Source organism: Euprymna scolopes, chromosome 18, assembly GCF_053919585.1.
Source record: "Euprymna scolopes isolate OS-2025 chromosome 18, ASM5391958v1, whole genome shotgun sequence".
Lineage (NCBI taxonomy): Eukaryota > Metazoa > Mollusca > Cephalopoda > Sepiida > Sepiolidae > Euprymna > Euprymna scolopes.
Window position 1 is genome coordinate 124141395 of NC_136499.1, and position 25217 is coordinate 124166611.

Below are 25217 nucleotides of genomic sequence, written 5' to 3' on the forward strand. Positions count from 1 at the left end.
TATGCTGTGAGTAATAAATAATATGGTGTTTAGTTAGAACTAGCCTGGGTGCCGAGTGTTGCTCGGGTGTTTGGAGGTGTGTGTTGAGCAAAAAAAGTGGCAGGCAGTTTTAGACATACATACATACATACATTTAAACAGACAGGTGAGTTTTATATAATAGATTACACTTGATTAAAAAAAAAAAGTACAGAAAAATCTTTATTATGTACCTATTTACTATGCCTCCCCACGGGACAGAGTTAGACACCAGGGTCGTTTTTTTTAACATGGAGAAAAAATCTTTATGATGTATATAGTCATCAAGGAACAAAGATGTCATATTCTAAAAATCAGGTAAATTGGTTCCCATAATTGCCATTAACCATTCTCATCTGATTCCATGACTGATATAAGCAATTTATAACTGACAACTTGTATTAGCCATTTTGATTTGATCTTATAACTGATATTAGCCATTCTAATAATGGACATTCTAATTTGATAACTGATATCAAAGTTTTTCATTTGAACTCATAGCTTATATTAACCATTCTAATTTAATACTATAGCTGACATTAAATATGCTGAGTTCATTCCAGAATTGCAATTTAACCTTCTAAGTTAAACCCATAACTGATACCAATCGTTCTGATTTGATCTAATCTATAATGTAGTTTTTATGCTTTTAACCATATACTAGACTACCCATGACCCGTTGGGTCAGTATGTTATATTAGCTATGGAAGCCATGTATGAGCATGACACTTGTGATGTAAAGAAAATAGGTGTTTTTTTGATAGAACAGAAATATTTCTATGAAAGTATATTAAAATGAAAAATCACGGACGGATCACTCAAACATGAAAAAAAAAATCCTCCCTATTCGTGTAAAGTTACCTATTGTTCCGAATAATTGCTCAAAAATCGAAAATAAAACATTATTTTCCTATGAATCGAACGCTGTCAAAAGTCATTTACCAGCAAAAACGCACATGAACCTACCGCTAAGAAATATAAGAATGAAAAACCCATATTGGAATCCTTCAACCAAGTTATAGAAACTTAAAATCTAAAAAAAAAATTAATAAAACCTGAAGCAAAAAAATAAAACCTAAATAAATAAAATAAAATAAAACTAATATTGAAACAGATTAGTAAATGTGTCAACAAATTCACCGTTCTCACAACTATTTTGTATCTAGAAAAGTAAATAAAAAAGGAAGGAAAAGCGACGGATAGAGAGTAGTAGTAGTAGTAGTCTTGGTTTTACTACAATTGTTCTTATGTTTGTCAATGGGTTAAAGTTGTTTAGTTGTAAGAAAATAGCGACAGTATAGTTGTAATAAAGAATAGTTGCAAAACACCCCCACTCTTCCCATGTTAAATAATAATTTAGAAATAATAGCGTTAATATTTCAGTGCGCAGGTCAAAATCTGCAAAAGAAGCGATTTGTATTTATTTGTTTACATTGTTATGGTTTATGCGCGCATGCGCAACCGGATGTTGTAAACCGGAAAGTGGGTTACATCACTCGTTACAAGGTCTTTTGAGTTCTATAATTATATAGATATAGCATAATAGTGTTGACACACCGGTTCTTGTCAAATCATCAAAGTTAAGCACCATTGAGCCTGGTTAGTACTAGATGGGTGACCATTTGGGAATTCTAGGCGCTGCACGTGCTCTCTACTTATCTCGGCATTTGTTTCCAGTCGTCCTGTACATACACTTCACTTGTCACTGGTATTTAACAATGTCGAATCAGGAGAGATGTGGTTGGAGATTGCGCACCTCCTGCCACAAAAATTCCATGCACAGGCACCCTTTCGTGGGTATCCATTGTCTGTCAAAGACTGAACAAGCCCTTTATACTTTTAACTAAAACTGAATAGGATTACATTTTTTAAATGTAAGTTGTATGATGAGAGGGTTGAAAATGATAAATGGAAGAAAATTTGATTTCTTAATTTTATTGTAAAAAAAAAACCCCCAAAAATTGAGCAGTGCCTGTGGACCGAAATATAAGAAAAAAAACAAACCTTTTTATATGTGTGATTTTTAAACTTCTTCACTTACCTCTGCATCTAGTTGAGACTTGAGTGATGAAAATTTTTTCTCCGAGTTGGCCAATTCCTGGCGCAACGTGGCCACTTGTTGCTTTAGTAACTGGGTTTTCTTGTTTGACAACAAATTCAATCGGATGTTTTCGGCTTTCAACTTGTTCACTTCTTTCATTAGTTTGTTCATCTGGACAGAATATATGTAAAGCAAAACGTGATGATATTTATCAAACAATATTCAATAATATATGGTGAACAATGCCACTTTGATGTAAGGGGCTACTATCAATGACATAATCTACAGGGGTACTATGTGGGGAGTTGGGCAGCAAGATGTCCGTTCATGTTACACTTGAACTTCTGCATGTCAGTACAGTTGGGGAAGCAGGAACCCGGAAGGGAATTCCAAAGTCTAGCGGTTCTGGGGCAGAAACTATTGGAGTAGAAGGCTCTCTTACATTTAGGGGTCTCTACTCTGAAGGGGTGGGATTTAGCTGCTTGTTGGGTTTGTCGGGGGTATTTACATTGAGAGGGTACGAGTGCTTGCAGTTCGTCAGAGCATTCACCGTTAAAGTACTTGCAGAACAGGCAGAGGGATGCTACATTTCGTCGATGGGACAGAGGCTGAAGCTTAGATGACAGTTCAGGACCTATCAGGTTGTCGACTCTCTTTTGAACCCTGTGCACGAGTGAGAGACTAGTAGCAGATGCAATAACCCAAATATGACAACAATACTCCATACATGGGCGAATGGTGGCCTTATAGAGGTACAAGATACTTTCAGGCGTTAGTAGCTTTCTAGCATGGTAGAGAGAACCTACCTTTTTTGTAGCAGTCCTGGCAATGCTCTCAATGTAATTGTTCCAACTCAAGTTTCTTGTGAATGTTAGGCCGAGGAGTTTAAAAGATGTACTTTCAGATGAAGAGTCATTGGCCATTACTATTGGTGGCAGAGAAGGTTTCTTGTAATTGTTGAAGGAAACAAGTTTAGTCTTGGCAGCATTGAATGTGATCATCCATTTTTGTCCCCATTCAACTACAGATCGGAGGTTATCCTCTAGTGTTTCTGTCATTTCTTTAGATAAGTGTTCATTTGTTTTCCTGTCGTGTCTGTTATAGAGCATGGTACTATCAGCATATATACCCATCTCACAGAAAATTTTGTCAGGGAAGTCATTTATGAATATTAATTAAAAATAATTGGCAAAAGATGAGTGTTTTATGATTTCTAGTCGCCACTTGGAAAAATCACTTACAAATTCGATTGTTTTATATGCAACATAAAACCCTGATTGAGTAAGATTCCAGCACTTGTTAAAAGACAATAAGAACAGGCTGAAGGTCAAAAACAAGCAAAAGAATGCAAGAGTGTTTTACACAAAGTCTCGTAAGATAGACAATAAGCGTGGAAAAGTCATCCAAAAAGCAAGAGTTAGAAAACTACTGGAAATCTCTGTTAAAGAATGAGGGACAATACAATCAAATATTGAAAGCAAACCTGACATTCCAGAATCAGAGAAAAAGCTGGAATAATAAAATGAAAGTTGGATCGATTTCAGAATTAAAAAAAAAAATGGCATTGATAACTTATCCGATTTCTGGCTTAAACAACAGCACTTCATGGTTATTATAGTAGCTGTTTCATTAAACTGTTAAGGGGTCAGGCCACATCAGCATATGAATTGAAATATTATACAACCTTTATACCAGCATCATAATGCTTCACTCCATCTCGAGAACAATTGTTAAGCAGCTATTTTATCTCACAACTGATATTAAGAAATCTTGATCTGACCTCATAAGTGATATTTAGAAATTCTAATTTGATCGATAACTGATATTAAGCCTTCTAATTTGAACCCTTTACTAAGCCTTCTGATTTGATCCCATAGCTTATATAAAACCTTTTCATTTGATCTGATAAGCCTTTTAATTTCATTTATTCAATGTATTGAAATGATTGAACAGCTATTCAAAATATTGATCTGATCCAAACTCTAAAAAAAAAAAAAAATGATTTTCACTCACGGCTTTCATGAAATTCGCTTGACTGACATTTTGTCGCCATGTGTTCATGGTTCTCAGTTTAAATAAGAGAATATTCAGTTGAACATTGTCGGCCTGCAGTAGATGAAGTTCCTCTGCTCTTGAAAGATTTCCCTGAAGACCTTTCGCCTCTGCAATGGAAGATTCAGAAATATTTTAGTTACACACGAGCAGAAATAATTTTTTTAATGGGTTGTAAATTGATCGATACAAACAAACTTTAACTCAAACTCAATGCAATTTAATTATGTTTTTGTATTTTTTAGATGAGGGTTGATCATTCGTATTATTTCGATTCTTTAGCTTACAACAGAATGTTACCAAGTACTTTATCCATTATGCCATGGATCCTTGCTGGCAACACTCAAAATACAATTGCAAATTACTTCCAATTCAGAAACAAAATTTGATTGTATATCAGGACAGTTTATGACATATTGCATACTGGACGATCTCATTTTTTAAAATGAGTGTGGAAGGTGATAAGGTACAAATATCAATAAATGTATTATCATACCGATGGTTCACTTGGTGTAAAAAAAAAAGTAAATTGGTAGACCATAGTCAAGGACAACCCAACTACTGTTCTCATCTTGAGTGTTATTTTCATGTTTCAGCTGAGGTAACCTCTGACCTTCTTTAAGTGAATATTGTCAAACTCTGGAATCCGTCTAGAATTTCAAATGGAACCATTTATCCACAGGTATATCATGTTTTAGTTTTGTCAGCCATAACCAAGTAATTCGCAATTGTATACTTTGTATCACCCACACTGAGGATTGAACCTTCAACCTTCAGAAGAGTGTCCCTTAAACTGCATTTTACCTAGTATTTTATGCGTTACATCACGAGTTTGACAAGATATACCTGAAGATCAGAGGTTACATCAGCTGAAACATTGTGAAAATAACGTTCAAGAATAATAGACAAAATATTACAGATGAAAAGTTTTTGAAAAAAATCAAAAAGTTTGTGGAAATTCTATTCGATTTTAAGTATGCAATTGTGGTAGAAAGACGAGTTTTTATTGTGATCATCATGCAAGGAAGAACTAAAGATTGCTGATAAGTCAAGCACCTTCTGAATAGTTTCATCTGGACACTCTACATGGTAATCAGATCTGAATCGCCTTATGCGTAAGGATGAATGAAAATTTAATTCCATAACGGGTACGTACAATATAATGTTTTTTTTTTCAATATTTTAATTTTTTAATGTCTTTATTAAACTAAACAAGCTCGTTACACTTGGGCCATTTTGATGTACATACTCCGACTAACTGGCTGCATCTCATCCCCTTACGTCCAAGTGGCAATATGCCTTGTAAATGACCGGAAAAGATCAAATAGAATTTGAACTCGGCATAGCTGATTCCATAAGCGATGACAATGTCCATTATTGCAATCATGCCTCTCCTCCATCTTGTAATTATCTTTTGTGGTATGAAGTATTTAAATGCCGTTTCAATATGAGTGAAAGAAAGGGGACATTTTTTTAGAAATCTAAACTTCCCCACTGGAAAATTATTTTGTTTGTCGAGCATTTCTTAAGTAAAATGTGGGATTAGAGCAAGTTGAAATTAAATAAAAAAGATTAAAATGAAACGAAATTTAAATTTCTATTCCATTTTTAAACAACCCCAAAACAGAGCGCTTTTGATAAGTTTTACCAGGAAACGATAACTAAATACTGAGATGTTATGGGTGACATGAAAAGAAATTGGAATCTTAGGAAGATCCCTATTAGTCAAGCAATCATAGAAACAATCAGGCTCATCGAAAAAAAAACAAAAAAAAACTATATATATACCCATTAAATTAAGTACAATAGAAATTAAAACAATTGCACTTAAAAGAATGGTCAGAATCACTAAAAGATTTCTTGGTTGGAGTCTCTGAAATAACTGATGAATGTCTGGTATTTGGTAGGATGCTTGATCCCCAGCATAAACAGAGAAAAGTGAATTGAAAAAAGAAAAAAAAAAGCGAGAAAAAATTGAAACCAAAATCTAAAATAAACGCTTGATGTTTGAAATTCAAAACTTATGGCGGAACAGAACAGGGTTGTTCCAAAAGCTAAAAATAAAGACACAAAAAAAATAAATAAAAATAAAAACCAACTTACCACCAGGAAGTTTGTATTTCCAACTCACTTCCTCCATCTCTTCAACTGCTTGTTTTCTAATTGTTGCGATTTTTTCCATTACGTCATCTTTCAGTTCACATCTGCAACCATAATGCAAATATTAAAAAAAAAACAAAAAAAAAAACAAAACTATAGAACTTTAAAAAAAATCAAATTATTACAATATCATTTGTTCATTGATTTTAATTCAAATCTTATGAAACTAATTGTTAAATGTTTTAATTTCTATTTATAAAATGATTGGATGTAAAAAGCTTTTAAAACTCTTTACTCCCTCTCCTCCCTCGCAAACCTGGTGTTAGTAGTCTCAGTCTCTTTCTATAAGTAATATTTGCTGATTTATTTCCTGCTTCTTTTGATTCATCAGTCTTGATTAATTTGCTGTGCATGTTATAATTTTTTTTCTTTTTTTACTCACATTCACCCCTAACAAGGAATATCGCCACTTGAACATAAGGGGCTACTAATTGGGGCCATGCCTAGGAAATATTAACAAGATGTTGGTTTACGTTACATTTAAACTTCTGCATATCAGTACAGTCAGAGAAACAGGTAGCAGGAAGGGAATTCCAAAGTCTAGCTGTTTGAGAGAAGAAACTATTAGTGTAGAAAGCTTTCTGGCATTTAGGGACCTCAACAATGAAGGGGTTTAATTTTTTTATTTATTTAAAAAAAATTTTTTTTTTATTACATTTTCACCCCAAACAAGGCGCATTGCCACTTTGGTGTAGGGGGCTACTATCAGGGGCAGCAACTACTGGGGCACTATGTTGGGATTTGGGCAGCAAGATGTCGGTTCACGTTGCACTTGAACTTCTGCATGTCAGTACAGTTAGGGAAGCAGGAACCTGGAATGGAATTCCAGAGTCTAGCGGTTCTGGGGAAGAAACTACTGGAGTAGAAAGATCTTTTACATCTAGGGATCTCTACTGTGTGGGGGTGGGATTTAGCTGCCTGTCGGGTTTGTCGAGGGTGTCTATGTCGTGGGGGTACAAGTGTCTGTAGTTCGTCAGAGCATTCACCATTAAAATACTTGAAGAACAGGCAGAAGGATGCAACGTTTCGTCGATGGGACAGAGGCTGAAGCTTAGATGCCAGTTCAGGGCCTATCAGATTGGCGACTCTTTTTTGAACCTTGTCTAGGAGCGAGAGACTAGTAGCAGATGCACCAGCCCAAATGTGACAACAATACTCCATAAATGGGCGAATGGTGGCCTTATAGAGGTACAGGATACTTTCAGGTGTCAGTAGTTTTCTAGCACGGTAGAGAGAGCCTACCTTTTTCGCAGCGGCCCTGGCAATGTTTTCAATATAATTGTTCCAACTCCTGTTTCCTGTGAACGTTAGGCCAAGCAGTTTGAAAGATGTACTCTCAGACAGGGAGTCACTGGCCATTGCTATTGGTGGCAGAGAAGGTTTCTTGTAATTATTAAAGGAAACCAGTTTAGTTCCTAAGACGGTTTGTCGGGGATATGTACATCGAGGGGGCACCAGTGCAATGAGTTCATCAGAGCACATTCCTTTAAAATACTTGTAAAACAGGAACAGAGATGCAACATTGTGGCGATGGGACAGGGGTTGGAGCTTAGTTGACAAAGTGGGACCTATTAGATTGAAAACTCTTTTTTAGATCCTATTCAAGAGGGAGAAACTAGTGGTAGGTGCACCAGCCGAGATGTGGCATCAATACTCCATGTTTGAGAAAATAATGGCCTTGTAGAGGTACAGGATACTCTCAGGTGTGAGTAGTCTCCTAGCATGATAGAAGGAACCCACCTTCCTTGCAGCAGCCTTTGCAATGTCCTCAATGTATTCATTTCAGTTCATATTGCCTATGAATACATTTTCCTATTCCAGTAGCCTTTTTCCAAAACCTGCAAGCTTTTTTTTTTTTTTAAATTACATTTTCACCCCAAACAAGGCACATTGCCACTTTGATGTAGGGGGCTAGGAGTACTATGTGGGGAGTTGGGCAGCAAGATATCGGTTCACGTTACACTTGAACTTCTGCATGTCAGTACAGTTAGAGAAGCAGGAACCTGGAAGGGAATTCCAAAGTCACGCAGTTATGGAGAAGAAACTACTGGAGATCTTGTTTCCTGACTAGGGCAATAAACGCCATTTTCCCCACTCCCGACACACCCCGTTCCTCTAAACTGGGCACTTGGGAGTGTTTGAATGCCATAATGCCAGTGCAAGTAGATTGGGTTGTACCATTGTCTAATGGGTTGAGGGTACCGGATTGACAGTTCCTGGCTGCTGTTCCCGACTGGTAGTACAGGGACCTTAACTCTTTGGTAGCGCTTAGAGCAGCTGCTCCATCAACAGTTGAATAATATCGGGAAGTTTGTAGTGCGATGTCGCGCATGGAAAGAGATCCTGCACTCATCCCAGGCGGGCTTTCCTGAGGCCACAATCCTAGTAGATGGAAGGTCAAATGATGGTCTACTTGTGTTGCATGTCTGGTATTCTGCATAACCACTATGTTCAGCACCCCTTACCAAAACTGAAACTCTTAAAAAAAAAGTTTCTGCTGGCTGTTTTCTTCATACTTACAGCCTTGCATAGATTATGCCCATATATGGCATACTCATATTGATACATGAGCTCTCGCCAGATTATCAGAGTTAAGCAACAGTGAGCCTGGCCAGTACTAGATGGGTGACCATTTGGGAATGGTTGGCACTGTATGTACCACGCCAGGACATAGAAATTTCCAAGTTGGTATCTGGGACTGCACCCCCAGTTTTTAAGACATGTATCTAGGTAAAGGAAAACTTTGATGTAAAACCTGACGTCTAATGTCCGCTCTGTCTTGGCCATTATAGATGAAGAAAAAAAAAAAGAAATAATCAATTATAACAATTATAAAAATAAATAAATAATCAATAAAAACTATAAAAATAAAAAAATCAATGTTAACAATTATGAAAATAAAAATAAAGAAACAAACAATTATAACAACTACGAAAATACATAAATAACCAATAATAACTATGAAAATAAATAATCAATAACAATTCTGAAAATAAATAACTACAAAAATAAAAAAATAATCAATAATAACTATGAAAATAAATAAATAACGAATAATAACTATGAAAATAAATAAATAACCAATAATAACTATGAAAATAAATAAATAAATAATCAATAACAACTACGAAAATAAATAAATAATCAATAATAACTATGAAAATAAATAAATAACCAATAACTATGAAAATAAATAATCAATAATAACTACAAAAATAAATAAAGAAATAATCAATAATAACTACGAAAATAAATAAATAAATAATCAATAATAACTATGAAAATAAATAAATAACCAATAATAACTATGAAAATAAATAATCAATAATAACTACAAAAATAAATAAAGAAATAATCAATAATAAATATGAAAATAAATAAACAAATAATCAATAATGACTACAAAAATAAATAAAGAAATAATCAATAATAAATATGAAAATAAATAAACAAATAATCAATAATGACTACAAAAATAAATAAATAATCAATAACAATTATGAAAATAAATAATCAATAATAACTACAAAAATAAATAAATAAATAATCAATAATAACTATGAAAATAAATAAATAAATAATCAATAACAATTATGAAAATAAATAAATAATCAATAACTTCAAAAATAAATAAATAAATAATCAATAATAACCATGAAAATAAATAAAGAAATAATCAATAATAACTACAAAAATAAATAAATAAATAATCAATAACAATTATGAAAATAAATAAATAAATAATCAATAACAACTATGAAAAAAAAAAAAAAATAATCAATAATAACTATGAAAATAAATAAATAAATAATCAATAACAATTATGAAAATAAATAAATAAATAATCAATAATAACTATGAAAATAAATAAAGAAATAATCAATAACTACAAAAATTAATAAATAAATAATCAATAATAACTATGAAAATAAATAAATAAATAACCAATAATAACTACAAAAATAAATAAAGAAATAATCAATAACAATTATGAAAATAAATAAATAAATAATCAATAATAACTATGAAAATAAATAAATAACCAATAATAACTACAAAAATAAATAAAGAAATAATCAATAATAACTATGAAAATAAATAAATAAATAATCAATAATAACTATGAAAATAAATAAAGAAATAATCAATAATAACTACAAAAATAAATAAATAAATAATCAATAATAACTATGAAAATAAATAAATAATCAATAATAACTACAAAAATAAATAAATAAATAATCAATAATAACTATGAAAATAAATAAATAATCAATAATAACTATGAAAATAAATAAATAAATAATCAATAATAACTATGAAAATAAATTAAGAAATAACCAATAATAACTACAAAAATAAAGAAATAATCAATAATAACTACAAAAATAAATAAAGAAATAACCAATAATAACTACAAAAATAAATAAATAAATAATCAATAATAACTATGAAAATAAATAAATAATCAATAATAACTATGAAAATAAATTAAGAAATAACCAATAATAACTACAAAAATAAAGAAATAATCAATAATAACTACAAAAATAAATAAAGAAATAACCAATAATAACTACAAAAATAAATAAATAAATAATCAATAATAACTATGAAAATAAATAAAGAAATAACCAATAATAACTACAAAAATAAATAAATAAATAATCAATAATAACTATGAAAATAAATAAAGAAATAACCAATAATAACTACAAAAATAAATAAATAAATAATCAATAATAACTATGAAAATAAATAAAGAAATAACCAATAATAACTACAAAAATAAATAAATAAATAATCAATAATAACTATTAAAATAAATAAAGAAATAACCAATAATAACTACAAAAATAAATAAATAAATAATCAATAATAACTATGAAAATAAATAAATAATCAATAATAACTACAAAAATAAATAAATAAATAATCAATAATAACTATGAAAATAAATAAATAAATAACCAATAATAACTACAAAAATAAATAAATAAATAATCAATAACAACGATGAAAATAAATAAATAATCAATAATAACTATTAAAATAAATAAAGAAATAACCAATAATAACTACAAAAATAAATAAATAAATAATCAATAATAACTATGAAAATAAAGAAATAATCAATAATAACTACAAAAATAAATAAATAAATAACCAATAATAACTACAAAAATAAATAAATAAATAATCAATAACAACGATGAAAATAAATAAATAATCAATAATAACTATTAAAATAAATAAATAAATAACCAATAATAACTACAAAAATAAATAAATAAATAATCAATAATAACTATGAAAATAAAGAAATAATCAATAATAACTACAAAAATAAATAAATAAATAACCAATAATAACTACAAAAATAAATAAATAAATAATCAATAATAACTATGAAAATAAAGAAATAATCAATAATAACTACAAAAATAAATAAATAAATAATCAATAACAACGATGAAAATAAATAAATAATCAATAATAACTATTAAAATAAATAAAGAAATAACCAATAATAACTACGAAAATAAATAAAGAAATAACCAATAATAACTACGAAAATAAATAAAGAAATAATCAATAACAATGATGAAAAAAAAATGGAGGAAATAAAAACAAAACTGAAAACCTGAAGACGTCAAATTTTTCCCTCAGCTGTGAAGACGCAATGAAAAAATTTTCAACAAGATCGTTGTACTCTTCTCGGATTTCCTCATGAGCACTTGTGTTTTTCTGCATGTTTTTCTCCGTCAACTCCTCGACGCTGTGACGAAGGTAAGTGGTTTCTACAAAATAATAGATAACAGAATGTTGAAAAATAAAAATGAAGACTTATATTAGAGTAAAAGAAATGTGGAAGAAAGAGAAATGAGAAAGAAGGGCAGAAGAGATGTAGTGTTGCGACTGGCTACAGATAGTGTATTTTGGTGAGATCTTTGAAGAGTGCCAAGAACAGCGTTAACAATCAATATACATGTAACTAAATTGACAAATGTAAAAGATGGATAAAAATATGAATGTTTTGAATAGGTCACCAGTTAGCAAGTGCTAAACAACAGAATTTTGGGAATGAAATGAAAAAACATGAATTAACAAACAAAATGTATTTATGTATCAACAATTTTACAAATAAAATGTAAAATATATTTTGAAAAGCTAAAGTTTGTTGAGAAGTTTTCAAGTTCTTGAATAAGAAATAGACAAAAGTGTTAGAAAATTTGTTTCACAGTTTCATTGTGTATGTGTGTGTGCCCGAGTTCACGGGATATATGGCAGCTTAAACTAATTTCAGCATGAGGCATTTCAGTTTTCTACGGTGGACATTGTTGATGTTGAGAGTTGAGGTGCATTGCTGGTGTCACATAGAAAAACTCTGAACTAATTGATCAATTCATTGCTTTATTATATCCATCCATCCATAGCCCTTGAGCCCCTGGAGGGGCACAGGCCATCTACAACTTTTTGTAGATGTTTTTGGAATGAGGAGTTCTTTTTACAGGGTGAGGGTGCTGGCCCCACGCCCAACCTTCACAGAATGTACATACAGCACCTAGCTTTCCCAAATGGTTACCCATCTGGTACTGGCCAGGCTCAACATTGCTTAACTTCGGTGATCTGGCGAGAACCGGTGTGTCAACATGATCGTGCCGTACATATTGCTTTATGGATTTTGTAACAAAGTTTATTGGTTAGAAAATAATTTGACAATACGTTCCTGTGAAAACTAAATTGCTTTTGAAGTGATGAAGTGAGCAAATCCCAACAAAAAAGGGGGGGAAAAAAGGATAGCAATTCAAGCCATTTGCTTTTTAGCATTCATCCCGAATAACATTTCAATGTGAAAGTCCAGTGCCAAACTGCCATAAAAGACGTAAAAAAGAAAGAAGAGAAAAGAGAGTACTTGTACAGTTTAATCAAGACATTAAAAAAATGAAAATATCGAAAAAAGTTTAAATTGTACGTATTCGTTATGGAATGAAGTTCTCCGAAAAAAAATTTCACTTAATTTGACCAAGTACGAGGGGCGTGCAATAAGTAATGCCCCTGACCCACTTCCCATAGCAATAGAGCAACGAAACTTAGCACAGTTATTAGTCTTTCTCTACATAGGAACCACCCAGAGATATGCATTTCTCCTATCATTTGATGCAGCTCTGGAGACCGTTTTTGTAGAACACCCCAGGTTGGTCCTCCAACCATAATGAGACTTCAGAAATCAAGGCTGCATCATCTGGGAAACGCTTTCCTTTCAAAAACAACTTCATGGCTGGGAAGAGGTGAAAGTCAGAGGGTGCAAGGTCAGTAGAGTAGGGAGGATGGGGGAGGATTTCATAATCATACGTTGAAAAACTTTGATTCATCTTCTTGGCACATCTCCAAATTCATCCTCGAGCATTTTCGCTTCTGGAATGGTGTGAGCAACCTGGGAATCCATCTGGCAGACACCTTATGCATATGCAAATGGTCATGAATGATAGTTTCCACAGACCCTGTACTAATCTTGACATCTTGGGCTATTTGGTGAATAGTAATGCTGCAATCTTCCAAAATGGCGGACAGGGGGGGGGGGCGACCAGGTCTGGGAGCTGTTTCCACAGACTTCCGGTCATGTTTGAATTCACGATGCCAGCGTTTTACAAGGTCATATGATGGGGCATTATCACCATAAGTTTCTTTCATTTCATCAAAAGTCTCCTGTGGTGTGCGTCCTTTCAAATACAAAAACCGGACCACTGCTCAACATTCAACAGGCTCCATTTCACACCTGACTCAGTTCAAACACCTGTAAAACAGAAACCACAGTTTAAAAAAAATCCAAGATGTCTGCCTTCACCGTGCTGTCATAAAAACGTGTTTTTCCGCTGTAAAAAAAACAAAAAAACTACTCGATCAAATTAAGTGAAATTTTTTTTTCGGAGATCTTCAGTTCAAAACGGATACGTACAATATAACCTTTTTTTGATATTTTCATTTTTTAATGTCTTGATTAAACTGTACAAGTGCCAAAAAGAAAAATCTGAATAAAGAAGGAAAAAGAGTAGCGTACTGTGCTTATTCATCTTGCACATCAGACAAAAAAAAAAAAAAAAAAGGAAATAAAGAAAGAAAAAAGGAAAAGAAATAAATAAAGAAAAGAAAAAACAAAATCAAATATAGAAAAAAAATATATATACATAAATACTGGCAAAGTGTTCCAACGTTGCCCAGGATTTAATAAGGATCAAGGAATGTTCCACACCTCCAATACTTTTATTGTCATCGAAATCGGTTAAATCGCGTATTTTTCAATCAAATTGATGGATTGCCTTCTCTAGTCGGGGACGCATGGCAGTGCACTGAGAAGAAGTCCCATATACTTCCCTGTAGTGACTTAATTCACAATATGTTGTAGTTTACATTGCTATCAAAGAACCTACTGTTGATTTTATACGCTGGGCCCTTCTGCTTGCGTGGCGATGAAACTTCTCAAATGGACTTGTGATGTCAGGCTGTATGACTGCTGCTAACAACTTGGTTGATTATCGTTTTTTAATACTTAGGTTTTGTGTCAGAATGCCTCCCATATCTAAGAACACTGCCAGACACATAAAGTACATTTGTGTGAAATTTAAAAAAAAAAAAAAAAAATCAGCCCAACTGTTTCAGTATCTATAAGGAACAAACTCACATACAAAGTGCCTTTTATATATAAGTAGAGATTATTTATACAGGGTGGAATGATAAAATTGTTTCCCTAATAGTTGCTGTGCGAATTACTATAACCTGAACAGACCAGACTGATTACTAACTGCTTGATTGTAAAACCACACCTGGTTTTTCTTTTTATAGAATTTTATAGCTAAATTCTTAACATATCTAGTCGGTGTGTAGACGTTATCTGCCTCTCATTCTTTTTCTTTATAGAAATATAATAGTTGTTGCTGTAATTGAAAAAGTAAAATGATTTTTTTTTTTTACATAGGAGTCACCACTTATCAAGGCCCGGAGGCCACTCGAGGATAAGGGTTAATGAGTGTACAGTAATCAATGGAATAATATCGTAGTAGTCGCTATTAATGGAAATTTGGTAGATTGGATTACTTAAGGGGGTGGTTCATCAAGAATTTGTTTATGTTGGACTTGAAGACAACCAAGTTGTAGTCAGCTGGGAAACAGGCAAATGGAAGGGAGTTCCACAGGCGTGCAGTTCTAAGAAAGAAGTATCGTTCATGGAATCTACGTTTGGACTTAGGCACAGTCAAAGACTGGGGAAAATTATTGACAGTGGTTTCAGCAGGTGAAAGATTAGCGAGGGAGGGGGGCGAGATATTGGAGCTCAGACGAGCACTTGCCATGAAAATAATGATAAAACAAAGACAGGCTCGCAACATCTCTTCTGTGGGAAAGAGGTTGCAGGGAAAAGAAAAGGGCACCCTCCACTAAGCTACAAAGTCTATTTTGTACTCTGTCAAGGCAGAATAAGGTGCTTCTAGCAGCTCCTGCCCAGATGTGGCAACAGTACTCCATCCTTGGACGTACTTGGCTCTTATATAGATAAAGAATTGCATCAGCAGTACATATCTACTGGAGTGGTAGAAGGATCCCACCATTTTTCCAGCAACCTTGGCAACAGTTTTGATGTATGTGTTCCATTTCAGATCAGGAGTAAAGGTCAAGCCCAGAAGCTTGTCAAATTTTACAAAATTTTAAGCATGATTAGTGGAACGATAAAATTGTCGCCCTTGAACAGATACGATTCCATTTCTGTTTGATGAAAACTGGTTTTCTTTTTTTGTTGCAGACCATCTACTAGTTGGCCAGTTGTGTACAAATCCTCAAAATGATAGGAGCCTTTTATTACGTCTAAAAGTAACACAATGTTCAATGAACAGGATTGGAGATGCGCCACTGTACAACTCATGCTCTCAACTGATCCGAGTTATGACTACAACACCATTGCCAACACCTTCAAAATGTATCGCTGGATTGCAACGAATAACAGAGATGTGCCCAGGGTGATGAAAACAAAGTTTCCAGCCATGGTTATGGTTTTTGGTGTGGTTTCAAGTGAGGGCCACATCATGCCACCTCACATCTTGGAAGTCGAATTGAAAGTCAACATGAAAGTGTACCTGGATGTGCTGAAGAGTGTGGTGATTCCCTGATGCAATCAGGTGACCGCTGGCAAACCCTGAGTATGGCAGCAGGACAGCGCTGGCCTACAAGTCCAAAGAGACCCAGGCTTGGCTTCAGAAGGAATGCTACGACTTTGTACCCTTCTCTTACTGTCCCCACCTCGTCTCCCGACCTAAGATCGTTGGACTACTTCGTTTGGTCATACATTGAGAACATCACCAACATGACCTCCCACAACACTAAAGCCAAACTGATCACCACTGAGCTCCCGGCGCTTGTGGAAAAGGCATGCTCCCAGTTCTGGACCCAAATCGAGGTGGTGATTGAGGCTGATGATGGCTAGATTGAATAGATGTCAGCCCTACTACATAATCAAGTTACTTGAATTGATTTTTTCAATAAAAGTTTTAAAATAAAGCTGTAGTGTTGTTTTCTTTAGAGCGACACCTTTATCGTTCCACCCTGTAGGAGCGCAATCAAAGGTTATAACCAATTCACTAAAATTTGTGGTAGGATTTTTAGTTCGTTTCCTTAACCAAATCCTAAAGAAATATTTTTGGGATAAATACAACACTGTCTGGCCCTTTGACACTTTAACTGCACTTTAAGTTTTAGCATCTTAGTATGGTCATGGAAGCAGGATACAGAGAGGAAATTCTAAAGTCTAACAGTCTGAAGGAATAAACTTTCAGAGTAGACGGTTCTCCGACATCAGGGGATGTAACTGATACACAATGTCATAATTTGGCTAAGATCCAATGAGCAATGGCATTATTTCATGACAGACAAAAATTTGTGATTATGAATACAGAAAACTGACAACATGATAATATATATATATATATATATATATATATATATATATATATTACTTTTAAAGAACACAGAATGTAGTGCCATAATTAATTACTGAGGGGTTTTTTTTTGTAGTTTAAAAACCCCTCAGTAATTAATTATGGCACTATGTTCGCTGTTCTTTAAAAGTATCATAAAATTATGTACCCATAAAAATCTTATATATATAAAAGTAAGAATGTATGTGTGTGTGTGAGAGAAGTCAATTCTCCACCAATATACTCAATAAATTTTTAGATCTACAGACTTGAAATTTGGTATATAGGGTATTTAGACACGTACAAAACTTATTAAACAGTTTTCATCCAGAAAAAAGGGGCGCTAAAAGGTCAAAATTGAAAAATTGTTACTTGAGGGGGGAGGTCATCGGATTTTTATCTGTTTGTCAAGTGTTTCACAAGGTTTGAAAACACTTTTTAATAATCGTGGCAAGCTGATTTAATGGTCATCGTACTTGACTCAGTGTCTTTAGGTTTTGGTTTTGATCTCAGCTCGAGTATTTTTTTTTTCTACTTACAAGAAGTGAACTGTTTAGAAGAAACAGAATACTCACATGCACATGTCTTAGTTTATTTGCGTTTATTTATTTATTTTTTTACTTCATTTTTTAAAAAAGAATTTAACATAATGTTTAATGCTGGGTGCATCTTTATGTTTAATAATAAAAAGAAGAAACAAAGTTTTTACCCATCAAAAGATCAAATGTTTTGTCAATCATTTTGCACTCAACTGCAGCGGTTGCACTTTCCTGCATAACTTGCTTATCTTCCTGGAACTGGCTGATTTCCTAGAATAATATAAGAATAGAATAATATATATATATATGAGAATAGAATAATATATATATATATTATTCTATTCTCAAAAAAAAAAAAATGACATAATAGCTATTGGTTCATGTTTTAATTTTTAGCTTTGCAACAGACATGTTTTCATAGTACAGTCATTAATTCGTTTGGTTTTGATTCTCGGTGGTGGCACACGAGTCATTTTTTTTATTAATTTTTAAAATCATTACTATATATTGGGTTCAATATAACATAATAATAAATAGGAAATATGCATTAATTGAAATATCATAATTAAACGTATTTTACGACCGGGCAATGGCGGGGGGGGGGGCCTGCTAGTAGATTAAAAAATAGTTTTGGGTGCCATCAGCTAGAATCAAAACAAAACATTTAGCACTCCAACATGATTCCTTACCATTTGAGCTATTGAAAATTTTTTTTTTTTTACACAGTTGTCACCATTTATCAAGGCCCGGAAGCCACTTAGGGATAAGGGTTATTGTAAGTACATTACGTTAGTGTGGAGATTTGATGAAGTGTTTACTTAAGGGGGCGGTTCATTAGGAATTTGTTAATGTTGGACTTGAACACATCCAAGTTGTAGTCAGGTGGGAAGCAGGCAGACGGAACAGAGTTCCACAGGCGTGCAGTTCTAAGAAAGAAGCTTTGTTCATGGAATCCACGTTTTGATTTAGGCACAGATAAAGAGTGGGGGAAATTTTTCACAGTGGACTCAGCTAGACGGGTGTTTTCGTGAAAGATTGGCGGGGGGGGCAGAGATTGGAGTTCAGACGAGCACCTGCCATGGAAATAACGATAAAACAAGGACAGGCTCGCAACGTCTCTTCTGTGGGAGAGAGGTTGCAGGGTAGAGAAAAGGGCATTTCCCACTAAGCCACGAAGTCTATTTTGTACTCTGTCAAGGCAGGATAGGCTATTTTTAGCAGCTCCTGCCCAGATATGGCAGCAGTATTCCATCCTTGGACGTACTTGGTTTTTATATAGATAGAGAATTGCATCAGTAGTGAGATATCTTCTGGAGCGGTAGAAGGATCCCACCATTTTTCCAGCGACCTTGGCAACAGACTTCATGTACGTGTTCCATTTCGGATCAGGAGTAAAGATCAAACCCAGAAGCTTGTCAAAACATGGGGCCTCTCCCAGACGAGAGCCATCCATCACAATTGATGCCAGATGGGGATCAGAGCGTTTATGATGTAAGGATAGGAGTTTTGTTTTAGATGCATTAAAGGTAACCAGCCACGTCTTCCCCCATTGTACCACGTGCTCAAGATCAGAGGAGAGAGAATCAGAGAGAACTTTGTCATTTACAGCCTTTGACGTGTTGCCGTAGATGGTCATGTCATCAGCATAGATGTCAACGAATGATTTAAGTATGTGTTTAGGGAGGTCATTGATGTAGATCAGGAAGAGAGTTGCAAATAGATGAGAAAGATTTAAAATAAAATCACTTCAAGCTGTGAATGAATCTGCACATGTGCAGAAGTATCATAAATACTAGCATGGATACCCAGCGTTGCCAGGGTCGACATGAAGTTCGGTTTGGCCACACCTGCTATACTAAGAATATTGACCAGTTTTTCATTATTATATGTCAACTCCATCATTACCCCAACAAAAATTTAAAAAATAAAAGAACAAATGAAAACACAAAAATGTAACACCCCGCCCCCTTTCGGAAAAAGAAGTATGTGACAAACTTCCCACCAGATATTTTGGCAGAAGCGATATGAAGAGAAGCCATTCTCTGGATATTGAGCACCTTTTTATGACTATATTCCAGTTCAAGCAAATTACTTTTATGCTCCCTCAGTCCAGAAAGATTTGTCTTTACGATCTGTTGCGACGAAAACTGTAAATAATTCAGTTTCGAAAATACCAAAGTAGAATTTGTGTTAACCGAAATACACGTTTTTATGTTATAAAAATGATGATTGTGCTATTAAAAGAAAAAAAAATTATTTACGATGTCAAAAAATGTGAAGAAAAAAACTGGTAAAAAAACATAAATGAAAGTTTTTGTTTTTGTTTTAAATAAAGAATCATAGTTGAATTGAATTGTTTGTTTATTTTAAAATAAAAATTCACTGGACCACAATGTTAATTGCGAAATCACAGAAAGTATTTTATTTAAACTAATTCTAATAATGCTTGAAAATTTTTAGTTTTAATATCCGCCGAAAAAGAAAACAAAAAGAACAAACTTCGCGCCCAAGGGAAATAACTCAAACCAATTCATAAAAAAAAAATCGATGTTGGTAAAAATAAATTAAATTAAATATGTTATCAATACAAATCAAATTTAAATAATAAACTTAAATCGAACACTTAAAATAATTCTCTCACTATAAACAATAATACACCGCTATTTGATAAAGTCGATTTTCCTTAATGTAATATGCAAATAATGTCACCTCTTTAATCTTATATTTTGCAATAATCATAGTATATATAGGAATGAATAATATGATAAAGTAAGGAATTTTTTATATATTAATCAACTTGTGAACAAACAAACAGACAGAAATACGAATTTATATATATATAGATGTCAGCAAGTTGAAATGAGCATTTTGCATTGCAACTTGCTGGCATATTTCTGCATGCGTTATTCATCCATCCAAACAAAGATTTTACTCGTTATAAACCATCCTTGGTGTATGATTACTATTTAGTATTAATTTCAGTGTTATGTGACTAGTAGTTGAAGAGGTTATCGGTTAAATATTGTCACATAGACACACACACACATACATCTACTGTTTTATTTATGAACAGCAGGGATAATTCCTATTTGTTTTTCTTGTCATCCATTTTTTCCATTTTGGCGGGCCAATGTTTGAACATTCTGTTAGAGTGTAAAAAGAAATTTGCCATAGTCAGGAACGTTTTCAACTTCCATGAGTTGTCTTCAGGCGAGTGATGAATTCAAAATTGCGTTTGGTGAATTTATTGAAAAATTGATTAAAATTATTAAAAGCACTTAAGCATGCCTTCCCCTTCATATTGAGCCTGATTGATGGCCGGTTTGTTCATGCAAATGAGCAGGGCTTCAATGATTAAGAGGCGCAGATTACAATTTGAGATGGCTAAAATGGCAGGGTTTTTATTAATTCATTTTTGAGGGCATCATGTGCTACAAGTTGTTGGTAGATGGAGCTGTTAGGGGAAGACAGGTGATATGTAAGCTGACGAGATATACTGGTTCTAGTCACGCCGATGTACGAGTTGTTTTTGGAGCCACCTTCTTGTATAGGACATTTAAAAACATACACGACGTTGCTAGTTTCTAGTAAATTGTTATCAAGTGATCATAGCTCTTTATCAAATATAATCAAAGGTTTAACAATATTTTTAAGCTGAAGATAATTTTGTCATGTCAAATAATTTTGAAAATATAAAAACATTAAAAAATTTAACTTTGAAATTTGATTCCGATTAGTTTTCATGGAACAGCAAGTAAAATGTTAACCTAAGTTCCTCTGGAACATATAATATGTGTGTATGCATATATGTATGTATACATGTATATAATTTTTTTTATTTGCGTTTTATCTGCTTAGTTACACATGTTTCGATTACTGAATCGTCTTAACGATCTGATAATTTCATCAGACTTCACAGAAAAAGCACACAAAAAAAAAAACTCCAATCAGAAAACAGCAGCAGCAGTCAATTGTATAAACATTGAAAGGTGATAAGGAGGAGGTAAGATATTAAACCGACACAGATAGCAACAGACGTGGGGGGGGGGAGAAAGGGTGAAAGAAGAATGTGAGATGGGTAAAATGTTGAGATAGAAGTAGAGGGTTGGTTGTTTTTGTTTTACGGCATATCAACCCTTTTCGGGTTATTTAATGCCGAATCCAAAGATTTTGAAGAAAAATTTTTTTAATAGAATATATTTGTTGTTTTCACGTCAGTTTCTATTTAACCCATAGTTGGGACCCTAACAGGTACTACCACTCCGGGTCAGAGTGGACCTGGGAGCAATGGTAATTAAAGGGTGGCTCCACACTCCCCAAAGCCCACAAGCTGGGGGCCTCACCACTGGATATAGTTTCATATCCATGACCCCCATTGAGGGACTTTTACCCTCTGCAGGGGGCAGTCAGTGTATTCTAATGCCCCACCGACAGGGCCAGAAGTAGAGGGAGAAAGAAAAAGATAAGAAATGAAAAGGCAGTTAATTTGGGTAGCAGCTTTAAATTATGACAGGAAGTTATGGAGATAAAGGCAAAAGGAGAGTGGATAGCCATTGAATACATGTCATGGGGAGCTTGACACTTTAGTTAGCACTATGGTGAGGGGGGGACCTTATTTGCAACAACTAAGATATGTCCTCTCTAAAAAAGTTTACTTACATCCAACTTGAGTTCACTTCTTTAAAAGGAAGGATTAAATGCATTGAGTTATAATTAACTAAATAAGAAGAATATATATAAAAGAATAATAATAATGTTAAGGAGAGAATGTCAACAATTAACAATCAATTTAGTTTGTTTAATCATAAGAGTGATTACAAAAATTGTTAGATTAAACTAATACATATTAAAGCTAGGGGTGTATATTATATTAATGTTTTTTTATTATACACGTGTAAGTTATGCATACAATAACATTATGAAGAGTGAAATCTACAATTTCAGTTAATGAAAGATTGGTTGGGTTTAGGGTTAGGGTTGGGTTTATCAACATCTTTTTAAACCATTGGTAAATTATTTTTTTGTCTTATGCTGTTCCAAAAGTAAAACCTCAAAAAGTTAAAGAGCTACAAAGACCTAATTAAAGTAAGTGAGGTTACCATTCATTGGGTCTAGTAGCTGCTGATTAAACCACCTTCCCTTTTTTTTCCAGTGACTAACAATCATGTCCAGATGCACAATATAGAACTGATAAATAAAAGAAAGCCTTCCAAATTTGTTCTTTTTTGTATTTTTTTTTTTCATTAAAAGGCTGGCCTCGGTTAAGACTGGAGGCCTCTGTCACCCCATTAAATCTTTTTAGATTGAAACATAGATTTATTGTCACTACTAATGATAATTTTATTTACCTAAATTGAATAAAATTATATATATATATTTAATATTATAAGAACCATAAGAAACATTGTTTCATAGGTCAGACATCTCAACATATGAGGATGATGTTTGAGAGGGCGATTGACATTTCATTATTTTTCTTTTTGCTTAACCAGCAACATGTACCATCATTCTTTGCTTTCTTACAATCTTACACACATGAAATATAACATATATATATATGTGATAGCGTTCATCAGAAAATAAATGAGGAATCTAAGCACAAAAAAACTAGAATGTGTAGAATCACAATACTAACCTGTTCCTTGCTGTACAACTGGTCGTGGTATACTTTTATAAGCTTCTCGTAATGACTGCTGTAGCTAAAAAAATAAAGTGAAAAAAGTTGTTTTATTTTCCTCCCTTTTCTCTTGTTACCTTGTAACCAGTGGCATAGCAACTATTTTTGCCACCCAGGGTGGTCGTAAGATTTGCCCCCCCCCTGGCTGTTGATACTCCATTAATCTTTAAAATTCTAGGAAGTCCTTATAATATTTATTTTCACGAAATTACAATAAAAACAATATAAAACTTGTTTATGACACCTAAAACACAAAAACATATGACGACCTTAAAAACTCATTTTAGTATAAAGTTTCAGATTTTTTGTTAGCTTTTTATTATTTCAATTATTTTCTGTTTTCTATTTTTACCCCTCAACATGTCGTCCCCTGGCACGTGCCGCCCAGGGTGGACCGCCACCCCCATTCACTACACCACTGGTTGTAACACATTTTTATTTAAAATTATATCTCGTTATCTCTCTCGATCAGTCTCTTTTTTTCCTTTTCTCCTATTTTCCATTACCCTCTCTCACCTGTACCCAGCCTATTGCCCTCTCTGGACATACACAAACTCGAATGAGTTTGCATAGGAGAAGTACTTCCCTTTAATTAGTACATGAAATGGTTGAAAAACAAACCTCCCTTGACGAAATCTGTGCCCGTTTAGGATCAAAGAATATTTTTTTTAATTTTAGATATTATTCATCCAGGGCAACACCAATCAAGAAAATACCAACTTAGTAGATGTTTCTTTTGTAGTTTAATTAGCTGGACATACAAACACACAGACAGCTGCCCTTTATATAATAATAGACTGGCAGGGATACCCAGCCATAAAAAAAAAAACTAAATAGAAGATATTATTTAATTATTGGAATTCTTTTGAGTAATTTGTATATTTCATTTATTTATTTGCAATCTATTGTTCTCATCTTTTATGGTTTTTGCTTTAGCAGACATCCAAACATACACACATACATACATACATTTTCGCTTTTATATATATAGATAGACTGGCAGGGATACCCAGCCATGAAAAAAAAACTAAATAGAAGATATCATTTAATTATTGGAATTCTTTTTAGCTGAGTAATTTATTTAATTGCGATCTATTATCCTCATCTTTTATGGTTGTTGCTTCACAATGTTCCAGCCAACAATTCCTCTAACAACCTGATGAAGGCCAGAGTAATAGTTGGCCGAAACGTTGTGAAGCAACAACCATGAAAGATGAAGATAATAGTCTGCGAATAAAATAAATAGACGTTAAAAAGTTTTAACATCTTCTATTCATTGGAAATGTCTTCTCAATTATTAAATCATTTCTCTCCGATAGGTTCATAAGAGTAGTGGTTGATGGGCAAAAATCAGAAGCTCACAGTATTAATGCTGGAGTCCCTCAGGGGTCCATCCTGGGCCCAACTCTTTTCCTGATTTACATTAATGATCTTCCAAATCACATCCTTACATCATTCGTAGACATTTATGCGGATGACACTACCATCTATTGTAGCACATCTAAGACAGTAAATGACCAAGTTTTTTCCGATTCTCTCTCCTCTGATCTTGAGCACGTGGTACAATGGGGAAATGAGTGGCTGGTTACTTTTAATGCATCTAAAACCAAGCTTTTATCTTTATATCATCAACGTTCTGATCCCCATCTGGCTTCAATTGAAATGGATGGCTCTTGTCTTGGGGAGGCTCCATGTTTTGACAAGCTTCTGGGCTTGACCTTTACTCCTGATCTTAAATGGAACACGTGCATCAAATCTGTTGCCAA

General features: G+C 33.4%; 1 protein-coding gene across 1 annotated transcript in view; it reads right to left on the reverse strand.

Moving 5' to 3' along the window:
• LOC145297800 (uncharacterized) overlaps nt 1-25217 on the reverse strand; it is a 339551-nt gene that overhangs the window by 20439 nt on the left and 293895 nt on the right. The window contains exons 42-47 of the mRNA XM_080144088.1: nt 23410-23473; nt 17945-18044; nt 11916-12072; nt 6215-6315; nt 4073-4221; nt 2060-2230 (exon numbers count right to left, since the gene is read on the reverse strand). Coding sequence (XP_080000214.1) covers nt 2060-2230; nt 4073-4221; nt 6215-6315; nt 11916-12072; nt 17945-18044; nt 23410-23473 — 742 coding nt within the window. The remainder of the gene's footprint in view (nt 1-2059; nt 2231-4072; nt 4222-6214; nt 6316-11915; nt 12073-17944; nt 18045-23409; nt 23474-25217) is intronic.